Source organism: Carlito syrichta, unplaced genomic scaffold (assembly GCF_000164805.1).
Source record: "Carlito syrichta isolate Samal-C Ts95f unplaced genomic scaffold, Tarsius_syrichta-2.0.1 Scaffold307103, whole genome shotgun sequence".
In the NCBI taxonomy this organism is placed as follows: Eukaryota; Metazoa; Chordata; class Mammalia; order Primates; family Tarsiidae; genus Carlito; species Carlito syrichta.
Window position 1 is genome coordinate 40644 of NW_007251199.1, and position 18539 is coordinate 59182.

Below are 18539 nucleotides of genomic sequence, written 5' to 3' on the forward strand. Positions count from 1 at the left end.
TGAGTGGAAGTCTCACTCTGTCACCCAGACTGGAGTGCAGTGGCCGCTTCCGGCCACCGCAGCCTCGACATGCTGGACTCTGGCGATCCTTCCGCCTCAGCCTTCCAGGTAGCCGGAATTACAGGCATGCGCTACCACGCCCGGCTGATTTTTTTTTTGATTTATTGTAGAGATGAGGTCTCGCTGCCCAGGCGGGTCTCGAACCCGCGGGCTCAGGCAATCCACTCACCTCAGCCTCCCAAAGGCGCGGGATTACAGGCTGAGCCACCGAGCCCGGCTTGAGATGTTTCTGATCTTCACCTGTGTTATATTTTGTACATCCTTTGCTTTTTCCGCCTCAGCATTCATCTCTTTATGGTTCTTTAATTTTTGTTCAGAAATTTCACTAAGACATATCTTCCTAATGATTACTCTGTAACATATTTTTTCCCCAGAAACATAGTGTGCTCTTTTGCTGAAGATTCAAGACCTTACTTCTAGGATGTTTCCTTCTATTAGCGTTGAAATAATTATTTTTCTCTTTGATCTGTTCTTTTCTGCAAGAACAACAAGTAAGCACAAGTCAGATAACTGTCTATGCTTTCAAAATACTTTTTCTTAATTTTTAAACTATCATTTGCTTGTTATTTTTATTGTGTTTTTGGGACTCCTTAATTCCACCCATCTTGCTCCCTAACAATGTTCACAGTGCTGTTGATTTTTAAGTTCTTTAATGTGGTGCTCACTTCTATAATATTCTCACTTTTTCTTCTATTTTTTCTTTGTGCTGAGCATGGTTACTTTTCAATTTATTTCATTGAGTTATGTTTTCCTTGATCTTTCCTTCTCATTAGCTCTTATTTTTAAAGAGAATATTATTGAAATTTTTTGAGCTTACGGAAATTTTTTTTGTAAACATTGTTCAGTCATTTTGGTGAACTTGCTATACCAATGTAAATTTATATTCTTCTTAGCTACCTTTTATTTAGATTAATTCTCTCCTTTTGTTCAAGATTTATTTCATCTGTGTATTTCATATTTGTCCCTTCTTAATTATTTATTCCAGGTGAAAATACTATAGAAAAAAAGAAGACAGTAAACAATTTTACTTGGGTTTGTTTCTCAAATACATTGTCACCAAATTTTTTTATACTGTTTGCCTTGAATTAATATATGGGATTCTATCTCTTCAGTCTTATGTACTCAAATAGTAAATGTAGCACATAAGAAGAACATTTGGGTTACAGAAACTCTGTGTAGTTGCCTTATCTTTCTCCTTCACTTGTAGCACTCTATCTCTGCTTGGAGGTTGGTTCACTCTGAGATAGTAAGCATGAGCCTCCACTGGGCTTGCATTTTTGAGAGATACACTTACCAAATCTTCCCACTTAATTATGAAATAATTACTGCACCAAATTTTTCTGAATATCTGCTATCTAACAAAGCAACATATGAATAAAATGATAAAAGACACGATAATCCACATGGCATTGATATGATTTCTGTCATTTCTAAACTGAAAAAAGAAAACTAAAATGACTTAACAATCAGAATTTTTCCAAATAAATTGAAGACAATCCTGACTTTTTATAGTATTGACATTATTATAGTCTGAGAGAATTTTAAAACATTCAAAAACTTTAATGAAGCCAAGTCAGTAATATAAAATACAAATCATTTTCATTATACTCTTGACTTTATAATGACAGCTTCACAAAGGGGCCTTAATATGAATACCAAATTTATAATGGAACCAGTGCAATGAATTGAGAAAATTAACTGCAAGGAATGCAAAGCTCAGTAATATCAGCACTTACTTTCAACAAAATACTTTTGTTCAGTGTCAAGTTCATTTCTGAGATGTCAACTAGACCTTCCAAATCCTAAAAGAATGCATTATAAAAATAGTTTGCGCTTTCTTTAGGTTTAGAACATTAGTGTGATTGACACCAGCTTTGAAAAGGCAGCTTGACTAAAAGGGTGAGCTGCTGTGACATGAAAAACACATTTGTCAATTACTTCCAGATACTGAAGAGAAGTCAGACTAGAAAGCCAAAAATATATTTTTGTTGCTTCTAGGTGTTCTTTGATCTAGGGCAGGTTATTATACAGAAATCTTAATCTATAAAACTAAAGAAGCTAGAGATGCAAGTAATACAAATGCACCAAAGTTTGCACTACAGGATTCTTAAAGCTCTTTCCAGAAACAGTTCTAAAACTGGTGGGGTCTCTGGAAAACACAACAGTAGTGTCATAAGGATAGTGCCACCCTCAGGACACAGGAGAGGCCTCTGAGGAAACACACTTAAGGAGAGAGATAATTGACCAAAGACTTTCTTCATCCAAGTCTGTATGAAGAACTGTTGTTCTTGCACTGTCCGTGTCAGGCTTGGGAGTCAAAAAGTGAGTTGGGACTTTTTTCTCCTTTTCTATTCTCTGGTAGAGTATATAAGATTGGAATTATTTGCTCTTTGAATATTTAGTACCTTGAACCAGGAAACTCTCTGAAACTAAGGGAAGATTTTGGGGCATAAATTTGTTTTTGGTGTGATAATTCTTAAGCCAATACTGGTAAGTTTTACTTTTCTAGAAATTTTTCCAGTTCATGTCAGATTTATTGACATGAACTCAATTAACATATGATGTTGTGTTATCTTAATGTATAAAGTATTGGTAGCCATATCCCCTTTTCCATTCTTGACATTACAAAGAGGATTCCCCAAATGGAATTTATTTATTAAAAATTGTGTATTTATTATTACGTTTAAACGTTGGTCAACTTCAAAGTACTCTTTTTTGATGCAACTCCTCTATCAAGATACTTTTTCCACTGCTCAAAACAGTTTTTGAACACATCAATTTTGATGCCTTTTAGTGCTTCTGCCGTTTTTTGTTTCACCTCTTCCACATTGGCAAAACGTTTTACTCTGAAGACTTCATCCAGGAAAACAAAAAAGTCTTTGGAGGCAGGATCAGGTGACTAGGGAAGGTGGAGCATGGGGGTAAGGTTTTTTTTGGTCAAAAACTGCCGAATATTCAGCGAGGTGTGGGTAGGTTCATTGTCATGGTGGAAGAACCAGTCACCTGTTTGCCACAACTCATACATTTCTTCTGCAAATCATGATGCCATCTTCTCAAAACTTCCAGATAAAATCTTGGCTGACTGTTTGATCCAGAGGACCAAATTCCTATTGTACATACTGTTCCCTCGTATTTGTATCTTCCCTCTATCAATCAGAATTGTATTGTTCCCTCGTATTTGTATCTTCTCTCTATCAATCAGAATCTATTCTTTACTTTTTAAAAAATTATATGTATGAGATTTTTATATTCCTCACTAAATGTTTTCTTCTATTTCATTAATTTCTGCTCTTTACTATTTCCTTCCTTTTATTTTGAGTTCATTTTAGTTGTTTTATTAAAAATTAATCTATAGATGAATCTTTACCTCTATCTGATTTCCAGGTTTTCTTAACTGAGTCTACAAGTTTTTAAATGTAACATTTTAATTATAATTCAGTTCATAATTCTTTTAATTTCTGTTATAATTTTTTGACCCATGGAAATTTAGAAATGTTTTCTTTCCAAATAAATGGGTGATTATCTGGTTGCTTTTTAAATATGTATTTGCATCTCAATTAAACTGTTGTCTGAGATCATAATCTCTATGTATTTAATCCTTCGCAATTTATTGGAATTCTCTAAATGCAGTAATTTTTGTAAAGTTTTCATAAATGCTTGAAAAGAATGGGTATTCTGCAGTTGTTTGATGTAGGAGTCTTTATATATTGTATAGCAGTTTGTTTAATTCATTATTCAAATAGTCTACATTATTGAAGACATTTCCTTTTGAGTTCATGTGAATTTTGCTTTATAAATTTATTTTTTATTCTTTATTCACCTTTATTCTTAAAAATATTTTTGAGCATAAATTCTACTTTGACAGTTATTTTCACCAAGCAAGTGGAATATATCTGTCTACTGCCTTTTGTCTTCTGTGCTTGCTATTGAGAAATCAGTTATCACTCTTTTACTCTTAGAAAGTTGGTTTCTTTGGCTACTTTTAAGATTTCAGTGATATCTTGATACAGATTTTTGTTTTTTATTTTTTAAACACATGTATTCAAAACCTTACAGAAGTTTTGAGCGGTATAAACAATGAAAGATAAATAAAAACACTGGAATGGATAGATTCATGGACAATTGAAAGAGTCATAGTAATACATATCAGGACCTATGCTTGCTATTTATACATTATGTCAGTAAATTTGAAAACTGGACAAAAAATTGGGCGTAATTATCTTCATATTATAGAGGGAAGACATGGGAGATGATTGAGATTTGCATAATCTATAGTACCATTGCTCACTGAGAGCCATTATTTTACTTCTAGAAGTTCTCAACAAGCACAAAGTCCAGAAGAGAGTTAGCAGACTTCATTGAATTTCTTTTATAAAGAAAATACTGTACTTACTTTGTAAAAGAAATTTGTTCTTCCAACTGCTCCAATTTTTCCAGTGTGGTTCATGAAAGAAATATTTGCTTCAGTAGCTCCATAAAGTTCACACATCTTAATATTTCCAAATCTATCTAGAAATTGTCTCCATACATCACTTCGTATGCCATTTCCAACTGCCAAGCGCACTCTATGATCTTTCTCTCCTTCTCTCTGTTAGAATAAAGGGTTTTACCTTTAACTAGTTCTAGTTCCTGAAGCAAGCTGCATTCATGCAATAATGTATTCATGTAATAATAATAATAATAATAATATAAATTTGCTGCAGAACTTTCCCCAAATGCTAATGAAAGTAACAACAGCAAAGAATAATAACTTGTGTTTTCCCACATCTGGGCACAACTCATTCTAAATTCCAGATTACTGAAGGCTTTTTGGGGTAGATGCCAGGTAAAGAAGACAGCATTTTTCAGGAAAAAAATATTACTTAAAAAATATTATAAAACATGTTTGACTTTGTACTCCCAGGTCTATCTTTATTAGCTATATAATTTTGAATGAGATGTTGACTTCTACTCTGTTTCTCAGTTTATTCATTTGTAAAAAATGATGATAGTACCTATGTCACATACTGCTGTGTACAGTATGTATATGTGTACAGTATGCTGTGCCTAACATAGAATAAACAACAAATTGAGGCCATCAAATCATTCTAATATTTGACTTGCAAATATAATAAAAAAATATTTTGACTGTATGTAACCCTTATTTTAGAATGTGCAATATTCACATTTTTATTTTTAATTCATATTTTAGAATTATAACAAAAACAGAATTATATTTTGTTCTATATTCAATAAGCACTCTGTTAATTAACATTAATTATATACTGGCTTAAAATTAGAATGAGAATATATTATCAGTGCAGTCACAGTATGTCCATGATTTACTCTGAGACACTTCCATCATCATCATCACCAAAAGTAATACAAAATAATGAGAAATAATAATAAATAACAACAATAACATAGAGAAATCAGTGTCTCTGGCGATCAATTGGTCACATTATCTCAATTCCTTCTCTAAGCACTATTAAAATGGCTTTAAAGGAAATATTTTAAACTATGAACTCTCAAGAACAAAGAGAAGTGAGTGAGAGGAAATTTTGAAAACTGAAATGTGAAAGATAAAAGGCATATAGCTCAGCAGAATGGATAAGGCTAAAAAGTAAGCTTGTAGATGGGTACAACAAATGCTTCTGAAAGTGTCAAGCAAGCATCATAAAGAATGAGGAAGGCAGAAAGCTTAGTAGGAAATTTGTTTAAGAGGTAGTTGTACAATTAACTCTCATAATATAGGCAATGCATTTGTGAGTCTATCCTTGCTATGCATTGGCTGAATACTGGAAAGTTACTCTCTGGAGAAATCCAGCCAGACAGACACCAGTTTGCATTGAAGAACTTACTGTGACAATTGATTATACACATTGAGTTATTTATGTCACAGCTGACTAAAATGGAGTCAGAGACCATGGGGAAGGGCATCCAGGTCACACATGCCTGTTCTAAAAACTATTTTTGTAGTTCAACAGCAAAACCGCAAAGACCTTTAATATTAGGTCTTACCTAGTAACTGCTGCCACTTATCAATTAGAACTCACCAGCTCCTGCAAGACACTGATGACACCAATGAGTTTCTTTCAAAACAACTAACATAACTTTCCTGTTTTCTCAATAAAACCCCAGCCTTTCCCTTTATTTCTTAGGTACAACCAGGGGCGACCACAGTTTATGTGTCCCAATTTACAATTCTTAGTTCTCAAATAAGCTCTTTGCTTAGATATTCATGCCTATATAATTATATTTCAATCAAACACTACTGAAAACAGGAGAGTTTAATGAAAGTGTACATACTAAATGATAAGGTCACTAAATTCTTCACCTGCTCTGATTCCAGAACTCTGATACCCAAAATTATTTACCAACACAGAAACTGTTGAGTTATTATCAAGGAAACTGATCAATTCAAGAGAAAGATACTGACTTCTGAAAAGACCTCAATAAAATGACTGGATCCCTACTAAATCAGCCTAGGATCTGACCCTTTTGTTGACAAATCCTAGCCATGCGAGTCAGAATTTTAGTGCCTTATTCTAAAATGTGATGATTAAAACATAGATTATTTTAAAGGGTAAAAATATATAAAAGGAAGTAAAAGATGATAATCTGAAATATATATATATGTGGAATCCTATAGAATAGTAAAAGGGATCGAGAGGAGGTAATAACTGAAGAGATTTTTAACTAAGTATTTTTCAAAAGCAATAGAAAACAATGAAGCTATGGAAAAAAAGACTCCAGAACCACGAACAGTTAAATACTAGGACGATACACTTGGAAATTTCCTGGTAAAATTGCTAAGAAGAAAAAAAAGTACAAAAATGGGGGTGAGAGATTTAAAAAGCAGCCAGAAAGAAATAGGATGACATTCCAACAATAACCATGGAACTTAGAATAAAATAATAGCTTTAAGATATTAAAAGAAAATAATTTGTTAAACCATCATTCTATAGTGAGTAAAAACATTATTCAAAACTAAAAGACAAACCATGTTTTTAAACAAACAAAAACTGGGAATTTTGTTTTTAGTAGAATGGTACCAGAAGAAACACTAAAGGGAGTTCTTAAAAGAGAAACAATATCATGTAGGAGCAAAGAAACAAAAAGTAGGAAGAAACAAAGGAGACCAGAAAAGATAAATGTGAATGAGTATTAATCTTTAAAATAATTTTCTACTCAGGAGGTTAAGATGGGAGGATCACTTGACAGAGTCCAGGAGTTCAAGTGAGTTATGATCACGCCACTGCATTCCAGCCTAGAAGACAGCCTGAGATTCTGTCTCTAATTTCTTTAAAGCTAATAATGTTTCAAAGATTTAACACATGTATAATTACAAGAGATGATAAAACATGAAATATTAAAGATACATAAATATAATTAAAGTGCTATAAAGCTTTGCATTGCAAAGAAGTGAAAAAAGTTATATTTTAAGATACACCGTAATAGATTCTTTAAGCTAATACAAATATTCAGATAAAAAAATTTAGGGCCGGGCTCGGTGGCTCAGTCTGTAATCCCAGCACTTTGGGAGGCTGAGGTGAGTGGATTGCTTGAGCCCACAGGTTCGAGACCCACCTGGGCAACTTGGTGAGACCTCATCTCTACAATAAATCAAAAATTAGCCAGATGTGGTAGTACGTGCTTATAGTTCCAGCTACTTGGAAGGCTGAGATGGAAGGATCGCCGGAGTCCAGCAGGTAGAGGCTGCAGTGGCCAAGAGCAGTCACTGCACTCCAGTCTGGGTGACAGAGTGACACTACAGCTCAAAAAAAAATTTTTTTTAAATAAAAGAAAAATAAATTGATGTGTAGCTGAAGAACGAATCAATGAAAAAGTTAATAAGAAAAATATTATTTCAAAAGGAGGTAAGAAGGGGAAGGAAACAGATTAAGCAAACATAAAAATATCAAGATAGAAGATATATCTAAATTTGTTGGTAAATACATTAAATGTAAACAGACTAAATACATTTAAAAAGTTTAGAATTCATAAAAATATAAAGTACTTTTAACTTACTAAGTACTGATAGAATAAGCAGAAAAAGAAAGAATATAGAAGTTTAAAGAAAAATAACCACTTGACTTAATTTATGTATAGAGAACAGTGTAACAGATCACTGAAGAATACATATTTTTTCAAGTGCCCAAGAAGAATTTACCAAAGTAAATTGATAATATATTGGGTCTTATACTGTATCTTAGTCAAATAAAGCATTAACCTTTATTAAAAGTATGTTCTCTGACCACAATAAAATGTAAAGCAGAAATTAACTTCAAGAAGAAAAGAGGAAAATCTCCAAATGTTGGCATAATAATCAACAAAAAATTAGATGGGATGAAAGACTCATTGCTACATTGTTTTTAAATGTTCATCATTATCAACAATAATACTGAGTCTATATCTTGTCTATAAATTTTTGCATCTGATTAGGATAGATTCCTGGAAGAAGTCAACAGTTGTAAATATCTTTTTAACTTTGTTACCAAATTGTAAAACGACATTCTTATTTATATTTTACTGAGGAGGGTGAGGTGGCTACCTCTTCAATGCACAATTCTTAAGACTAAAACTTTCCATTTAATTTGAAATGCCAATTAAATAAGAAAATATAGTGCATTTTCATTTAATTTTTTCCTTTGTTTTTAAGCAAGTTTAATGCTTGCCATTGTCATTTAATAGTACATTGAGAAGATTAGAAGAGGGCCACCATGGAGCAGCAGACCAACGTTTCTCACACCAAGCAAGGCAGAGAGTAGGGACCCAGCCACCAATAGGCAGAGACACTCTGAACAGTATTGGATGGGTGAAGCACCCTGCTAAGGTCTCCTTTAACACACTGAAACCAGAAGATGACAATAAATGTTGGAATCTGGGCACCCCATCCACCGCTGTGCACCCGGTTTGCACAAGAACTGAAGCCCTGTCCTGTAAATGAGAGGGGGTGAGTGATCTTGAGATGCTGTGGGTCCTTACACCCCTCCCAGTCACACTTGAGTCGTTGGTCTTAATGCAAGAGAAGTCTTGGGTCAGGACACAGAGCAGGAGACCAGAGTCCAAGTGGAACAAGGAATAAACTCACACTTGGACAGCTGCTAAGGCTGTTGGCTTCGGGGCTGGGAAGGCTCATCTGCAGAATGAACTCAGCTGGTGCCTGCTGCCAACAGCTCATGACCAAACTTGCTACCAGATCAGGAAGAAACACCTCATAGCCCTGTGCGCCCACATGATGATGCTGAGTGCAAACTCGAATAAGGAGGGAGAAACACAAAAGACACCTGAGCTTCACGATGGGAAGGCATGTGGGTTGCAGACCACAGACAGCAGATTGGCCCATTCTCCTACCCGCTGTTTGCAGAGTGCTTGCAACAGGGTCTGAAAACCAATTTCACCAGATTAACAGGGAGAGAAAATCTGCAGCAGACAGGCCTGTCACAGGGTGGAGCATAAGTAGAAGTGAGTGCTCTTCTCTCTCTTACTGAGTGACCTATATTGAACAACAGAAAGGGCCCTAGGACAGAGGGTCATTGATTACTTCAAAGCAACAAAACAAAGAAGGAAAGATAGAGAGGGAAGAGAGACTTGTCACAAATGTGGGGGGAAAAATCTACCAAAAAATAGGCAATCCTCAGAGTATTAAAGAGAAAGTACCATAAAAGCAGTTACCAGAGCACAAACAATGGAAGCCCCCCAGAATGACCTATCCTAGATGACATTCACAAAATCAGACATTGGATGGCTAAAATGAATAAAGAGAACTGTAAGAAATTAGAGGTAAAACTCACCAAAATCATACAGGGAGTAAAAATATAGTTGGCTAATTTCAGCAAGGCCCACTCTGAAATAATGAAAATGAATAACTTTGTCCGGGAAATTTAAAACATAGTAACAAGCATAGGGAGCAGGATCAATCAGACAGAGAAAAGGATCTTAGAGCTTGAAGACCAAAACATTCCAAAAGGCTCACAAAGAAAGAGCAAAGCTTCTGAAACATGTGGGACTTTGTCAAATAGTCAAATCTACACCTGACTGGTATCCCTGAAGTAGAAAGGGCAACTGAGAACACCATGAAACAAACATTCTGTGAGATCATCAAAGAAAATTTCTCACATCTTGCTAGAGAGGAAACCATTCAATCACAAAAAATTCAGAGAATCCCCACAAGATATTACATGAGAAGGCTATTCCCAAGACACACACAGTATCAGTCTCTAAAAAGTAAGAATGAAAGAAAAAATTTCTAAAGGCATCATGAGAGAAAGGTCAGACCACCTACTGGGGAAGACCCATCAGAATCACTCCAGACTTATCTGCCAAGACACTACAAGACAGAAACCACTGGAGTCCTATTTTAAACATTCTTAAAGATAAGCAATTCCAGTCAAGAATTTCTCTCCCCCACTGAGCTAAGTTTCATCAGTGACAGCGAATTAAAATCCTTCCCAGACATCCAATCTCTAAAAGAATATGCTACCCACAGACCAACCCTTTAGGCAATGCTTTAGCCATTCTTTTGTTGAACACAGCAAAAAATAAAAAAGAAGGAAAGAAAGAAAGAAAGAAAGAAAGAAAGAAAGAAAGAAAGAAAGAAAAGATAAAAGAAAAAAGCAAACAAAGCAGTCATACCCACCACAAAGGTACAGGTAAACACACAGTTAACAGAGCACCCACAAAAAGAAAAATAAACACATATATAAATACAAAAGATAAAAGAAGCAAAGCAACCCCCTAAGAGTCCAATGATAGAGACAAACTCTCATATTTCAATAATTAATTTAAATGTGAATGGACTTAATGCACCACTGAAGTGGCATAGAGTGGCAAACTGGATAAAGCAGCATGATCCCAAAGTCCGCTTCCTCCAGGAAACTAATCTTGCTGCAAAGGACACCCACAGGCTCAATGTTAAAGGCTGTAAAACGATTTTCCACAAAAATGGAAAACAAAACCGAGCATAGTAACTATTCTGATATCAGCTTTTAAACTACCAAAACTTAAAATGGACACTGCATAATGATAAAAGGCTCAATCCACCAGCAAGAAATATCAATCTCAGATATATATGCACCCAACATAGGAGCACCGGATTTTATGAAACAACTACTAAGTAAACTGAGAGAGGACCATCATAATTGGAGGCCTAAATACCCCACTAACAGGCTAGACAGATCGCAGAGGAAAAAAACTGATAAGGAGATCTAGAACTTAACTTGATGCTCAATCAAATGGATTTAGTAGACATCTACAGAACATGTCACCCAACGTCTACAGAGTGTACATTCTACTCATCAGCACATGGAACATACTCCAAGATTGATCACATTCTTGGACATGAACAAATTTCAAAAGATTGAAATAATACCACGCATCTTCTAATATCAACAACAACAAAATCCCTCCAAAACACACACAGACATGGACATTAAACAACATGGTACTGAATGACTTCTGGGTCAACACAGAAAGCAAGACAGAAATTAAAAGATCCTTAAAAGCAAACAAAGACATATCTTATCAGAATCTCTGGGATGCCATAAAAGCAGTGTTAGGAGAAAAATTCATAGCACTGCACACACATATTAAGAAAATAGAAACATCACAAGCAAACAGCCTAACATCACACCTGTGGGAGCAAGAAAGACAAGATCATCTGAATTCTAATTTCTGTAGAAAAAAATCAGATTATTAAGATAAAATCATAATTGCAGGATATAGAAAACTAAAATGTCATAGCAAGGATCAATGAGACAAAAGACTGGTTCGTTGAATGAATAAAAAAGATAGATGGCCCACTGACAAGATTGACTTAAAAAATTAAAGAGAGTCCAAATAAACACAATTAGAAAAGCAAAAGGTGACGTCACAACTGACCCTGAAGAAATTCAAAAGATTAACAAAGATTACTATGAACGCCTATATGCAAATAACCTAGAAAACCTAAAGGAAATGGAGGATTTTCGGACATCACACTACATCCCAACATTGAAACAAGAAGAAATTGAAACTTTAAATAGACCAGTAACAATCCAGGAAATCGATTCAGTAATAGGAAACCTCCTGCCAAAAAAACAAAAAAACAAAAAAAACCCTAGACCAGATGACTTTCCAGCTGAATTCTACAAGACATACAAAGAGGAGCTAATATTAATCTTATTGAAAGTATTCCAGGCAATTAAAAATGATGGAATTCTCTCTAATTCATTTTATGAAACAAACAACATACTGATACCCGAAACTGGCAAAGACCCAACAAGAAAAGAGCATTACAGACCAATCTCCTTGATAAACACAGATGCAAAAATTCTCAACAAGATTCTAGCAAATGGGATCTAACAACACATTTCAAGGATCATCCACCATGACCAGCTGAGCTTCATTCCTGGAATGCAGGACTGGTTCAACTTTCATAAGACCATAAACATAATTCAGAACATTAACAGATGTTAAACAAAGAACCACATGATTATCTCATTAGACACAGAAAAAGCATTCAACAAAATCCAGCATCCAATCTTGACTTTAAAAAAAACAACCCTAAGCACCTAGGCATAGAAGAAATATTCCTCAAAACAGTAAGAGCCATCTGTGATAAACCCACAGCTAATATTTTGTTCAATGGGTAGAAACTGGAAACATTCTCCCTAAGAACAGGAACAAGTCAACAATGCCCACTCTCACCCCTCCTATTCAACATAGTGCTGGAAATCCTAGCCAGAGTAATCAGGCAAGATAAGAAAATCTTGGGTATCCAAATAGGAAAAGATAAAGTTAAGCAATCGCTCTTTGCAGACGATATCATTCTATACCTAGAAAACAATAGGGAGTCTGTCAAAAGCATCCTTGCACTGACAAATTACTTTAGTAATTTGGCTATAAAATCAATGTGCAAAAGACAGTTGCATTTCTATACAAAGCAACAAGCAGGCAGAGAACCAAATAAAAAGCACAATCCCATTCACAATAGCCATAAAATATGATAATACCTTGGCATCCACCTAAATGGAGAAGTGAAAGACCTTTACAAAAACTACAAAATGCTGGTCAAAGAAAACAAGGATGAGACAAACAAATGGGAAAACATTCCATGCTCATGGATTGGAAGAATCAATATTGTCAAGATGTTCATCCTACCCAAGACAATCTACATATTCAATGCAATGCCCATCAAATTACCAATATCATTTTTTACAGACCGGGAAGCAGCAATACAGAAATTCATATGGAAACAAAAAAGAGCACAAATAGCCAAAACAATCCTCAGCAAAAGGAACAAAGTGGGAAGCAGCACGCTTCCAGACTTTAAATATTATTACAAGGCAACAGTTAACAAGATTACATGATATTGGTACAGAAACAGGCACATAGACCAATGTAACAGCACAGAAATTCCAGAAACAAAAACAGAGTATCACATCTTCAACAAAACCATCAATAGCAATCATTGGAGAAAGGAGACCATATTTAGAAAACTGGCTAACCACATGCAGAAGAATGAAACTGGACCCTTACTTATCACCATATACAAAATCAACCAAAAAATGTATCAAAACCCAAATGTAAAACCTCAAACTACAAGAATCCTAGGAAACACCCTTATGCACATCGGAGTATACAATGAATTCTTCACCTAATCCCCAACAGTGAATGCCATAAAAACTAAGGTAGACAAGTGGGATCTCAACAAACTGAAATGCTTTTGCACAGCAAAAGAAACCATCAAGAGAGTGAAGAGACAAACCATAGAATAGGAAAAAAATGTTTGCAAATTGTGCATCTGACAAAGGCCTAACATCCAGTTTCTTCAAGGAACTTACACAAAATGAAAGGAAAAACACCTAATAACCTCATTAAAAAATGGGCAAAGGGCATGAACAGACACTTCTCAAAAGATGATAAACAAGCAATCAACAGACACATGAAGCAATGCTCAGCCTCACTAATCATCAGAGAAACACACATCAAAATTATGAGACGGCACCTAACTCTGGAAAGGATGGCTATTATTAATAAGTCAAAAACAACAGATACTGGCACAGGTGTGGAGAAAAGGGAATGCTTCTACATTGTTGGTGGAAATGCAAGATAGTTCATCCTGTGTGGAAAAAAGTGTGGCAATTCCTAAAAGAACAAAAAATTGATCTTCCATTTAATCCAGCAATCCCTCTCCTGTGAATATACCCAGAGAAACATAAATCACTCTACCAAAAAGACACCTGTACATGCATGTTTATTGCCACAGCATTCACAATGGCAAAAACATGAAACCAACCCTGATGCCCATCTAAAATGAACTGGATAAAGAAAATGTGGTACATATACATGATGAAATATTACTCAGTCATAAAGAAGAACAAAATCATGAACTTTTGCAGCAACTTGGATGGAGTTGGTGACCATCATACTAAGTGAGCTATCACAGAAACAAAGAACTGAATACTGCACGTTCTCACCTGGAAGTGGACCCTGAACATTACTCATGTTAGTACAAGGATGTGATCAGCAGTTGCTGGGCACTGCTAGTGGAAGGGTGGAGGGAGGAGGGTGAGGAGAGAACATGTGAAAACACAAATGTACCTGGTCCACTACTAGGGGAGTGAGGGCCACCTAGAAGCCCAAACTTCACTTGCATGCAGCCTAATTTTGTAGTAAAGCTTCACTTGTACCCCACAATTCTATAATAAATAAATGATTTACAAATTCTATAATAAATAATAAATAAGCGATTTACAAATTATGAGCATGGCAACATATATAAATAAAATAATTACATTATTTTATTTATAATAACAATATTAAAAGTATATGAAGCCCTGTAGCAAGCCCAAAAAACTCCCTATTTTTGGCATATATACACACATATACACACATACACACATATACACTCACAGATATATAGATATATATATATATATATATATACACGGAGGGAGGGAAAAATGCTTTTAAAAAACTAGTTTGCACAGGAATGGAAATTTTACATAAAAGGAATATATAATAAGATGTGAGCATAAAGTCTAAATCAAGACTTCTCAAACTATAGCCTTCAGGGCCAAATCTAACCCACCTCCTGTTTATGTAAATAAAGTTTTATTATAACACAGCCACACTCATTTATTTACAGATTATCTATAGCTGCTTTTGAGATGACACAGGCAGAATTAAGGAGTTGTGAGAGAGACAGCGTGACACACAAAACTTAAAATATTTACTAATGGTGCTTTAGAGGAAAAGTTAGCTGAATCCTAGCTTAATTTGTAAATAGAGTCCAAATAGCAAAAACCTGTTTGTATTAACACAAGTTAAGCACCATCTGGTTAATTGTACAATACATTGTTTCTAGAAATATTGGTAAGCTTCCTCATCCAGATTCCCATGTGCTTTCCTTTATGTTTCCTTCTTAGAAAGGGCTTCATCCCATTGGAAATAACAAAGAGTTTTATTTGTAAAGTGGGGTTAATACCCTCATGAAAGCATTGAAATACATAGCTTCCTCTTACACACATTGAGCATACTGGTAGGTGGGCAAAATACTGGTCAGATGAGTCTTAAAAAAAAAAACCCCAAAAAACTACTCTGCTATTTATACTGTGAAACTCTGTTAGTGATTTCTGGAAGAAGACTGAGGTCAGGGCAGAACATCAAGTTGAGATTGATGTAATCACATTAAACTGATACCAACTGGCATGATGGATGGAAATTAGGAGGGTCGAGGATAGCAGCTGAAGTGATTCAAACAAAAGATGATGAGAGTCAGAATCCAGGTTGTGATAACAGAAATGGAAAAGTAGGGTCAGCAGAATAACAAATTGAGGAAGAAAACATCATCAGGATTGGCAAGAAAATCTGGACATAGAGAGGCGGTTCTGAGAGTGACTAATCGTATCTGGTTTTACATATGTCCATTTTGAGATACTGTGAAATTAACAGTAAATCACCTAAAATACAGTCAAATCTTGATAACATCCATCTATTACTTTTAAAAATCCTCTTCTCTATTTTTAAATCACCCAAAGCTTTTTAAGACTAAATTTCTATTTGTTTTTATTCTTCCTGAGACATGAGGTTGCTAAGTATCACAGAATATCTAAGCTATGTTGGGAATGGAATGAGAAGGGCATGCATAATATAACGGAGTACAATTAAGTGAATGAATGAATACATAAAGCCTACCTACATACATACACAGGTGAAAGGCATGAAGTGACAAAGACTAAAAGACAGAGGGAGACAAAGAGTAAAAGCAAAAAATTAAGAGAGACAGAAAAAAAGCAAGAAAGAAAGTAAGAGAGACTCATAGAGCAGAAGAGAGAGAGACAGAGCAAGACAGAGAGAGAAAGCCAGGAAATGAGGAGTTGGGGTAAGAGTCTAGAGAGAGAATATGAGTGAACAAAACAGAAAAAGGGACAGAGAGTGAAATGGAGATACAGTTCACAGAAACATAGACACAGTGACACACACAGAGAAACCCACGATATAAGAGAAACACACACACACACACACACACACACACACACACACACACACACACTCATATAGGGGTTCAAAGTGTGAACCTGAAAGAGCAAACCCTTCAAGATGAATCCCCAACTGCCTAAATTTAAAAGGGAGCCAAAAGTTATTTGTTGACTAGAGATCACACAGATACTCTGATTTCCCAGAAAACCCTCACATCTGCTTAATCTTGAGACTGTCGTAGCTGACTGTTCCTGTTCAGGAACCCCAGCTGCAACAATCAATCAAAACTCAGCAAATTTGACTTATTTGCATAAGTGGACCTGATTGGGAACCTGGGCCTGGGTGGGGACTTTTACTATAAAAATATGAAAACCAGACCTTCCTTTGGTTCTCAGGAATGTACTTTCCTTTTTTTTTTTGGTTAATTTCCTTTATTTTGAAGATGTGGGGTACAATTCAGGGTTAGATATACAAATGGTCATTGTACAGATAAAGGTTATGTCTCCCTGGTTTGCAAACTGTTCACTGGAATAATGTTTCTTTCCTCCAAATTTTTTTTCAGAGAACTTTAGTTCACAAAAGGGACACAAATTTACACAGAAGCATCCACACAAAGAGCCTGTTTCTCTCTCTCTCTCTCTCTCTCTCTCACACACACACCCACACACGCGCACACACACACACAGAGAGAGAGAGAGAGAGAGAGAGAGAGAGAGAGAGAGAGAGACAGACGATGCAGTGGGTATAGACACACACAGAGAAAACTCACAAATAAGGAGACACAGTTGCACAGAGACAAAGGTACTGAGACACACAAAGAGACACATAAAGTGTTAAACAAAAATCAAAGCAGAGAGAGACTGAGAAAGAAGGCAGGTACAGAGACTACAGGACAGGAGCAAAACCTATGTTGGCAACCAGATCAGGAGAAGCAAAGAGAGGGAGCAAATCTGAACCCTTATGTCCAGGGTTTTGTGTTGTCTCATTTCAAGCATCACAATAATTCTATAAAATAAGAAACATTATTCCCATCCTACATATAATAAAGATAATGAAGTTCAGATCCAAGGTCACATACCAAATGGAGACAAAAATTTGAACTCATTAAAATGTAAGCTCTAATGAGGACAAAGATTGTTGAACTCACTCAAATGTAAGCTCTAATAACAGCAAGCAAGGATCGTTGCCTGTGGGGTTCTCTGCTACACCCTGTTGCCAAAAGCAGTGCCTGCAACAGGGCCTGAGGCATAAAAGGTGTTCACAAGACATGGAGGAAATAAGAAGAGGAGGGAAGGGTCGGTCTGTTGGTCTATTTTACCAAGGCTGTCCCCACGGTTTCAGTAATAAGAAGTCATCAATGCCTGAGCCCGCGGGTTCGAGACCCGCCTGGGCAGCGAGACCTCATCTCTACAATAAATCAAAAAATCAGCCGGGCGTGGTAGCGCACGCCTGTAATTCCGGCTACTCGGAAGGCTGAGGCGGAAGGATCGCCGGAGCCCAGCAGGTCGAGGCTGCGGTGGCCGGGAGCGGCCACTGCACTCCAGTCTGGGCGACAGAGTGAGACTCCAACTCAAAAAAAACAAACAAACAAAAAACAAAACAAAGAAGTCATCAAAACATGAGTTTCTAATTCAGTGGTTTTACGTGGGCTTGCGCATGTGCGCGAGCGTGCACAGGCACACAAAGTCACTTTCCAATAAACAGAAAATACTCATTTCATCTTCAGCCATTTAAAAAAGCTTTTTTAACACAGAGAATCTTAAAGTCTTGAATTTCAATAGACATTTCCCTCTGGCTTTCAGTACTATGCATCAAATTGATGTGATGATACCAATAAAGGAATCCCATCAACTTGAACCAAGGCTCTGGTTTCTTCAGGGGGTTCTTTGGGAGCTGTTTTCTCAGCAGTCTGCTAAGCTGTCTAGTGAAGGAGTGGTTGAACTATAGTTACCTCCTACCAGGTCAAGGATTTATTTATTCATTTGCTGAAATACCAGGCCTCTAACAATGCCCTCCTAGAAACAAAGTCTCTT

At 36.0% G+C, this 18539-nt stretch overlaps 1 protein-coding gene across 1 annotated transcript in view; it reads right to left on the reverse strand.

Annotated features, from left to right (window-relative positions):
- The window catches only part of SLC27A6 (solute carrier family 27 member 6), a 66223-nt gene that overhangs the window by 14355 nt on the left and 33329 nt on the right, over positions 1-18539 (reverse strand). Inside the window, exon 5 of the mRNA XM_008063852.1 lies at positions 4454-4648. Coding sequence (XP_008062043.1) covers positions 4454-4648 — 195 coding nt within the window. The remainder of the gene's footprint in view (positions 1-4453; positions 4649-18539) is intronic.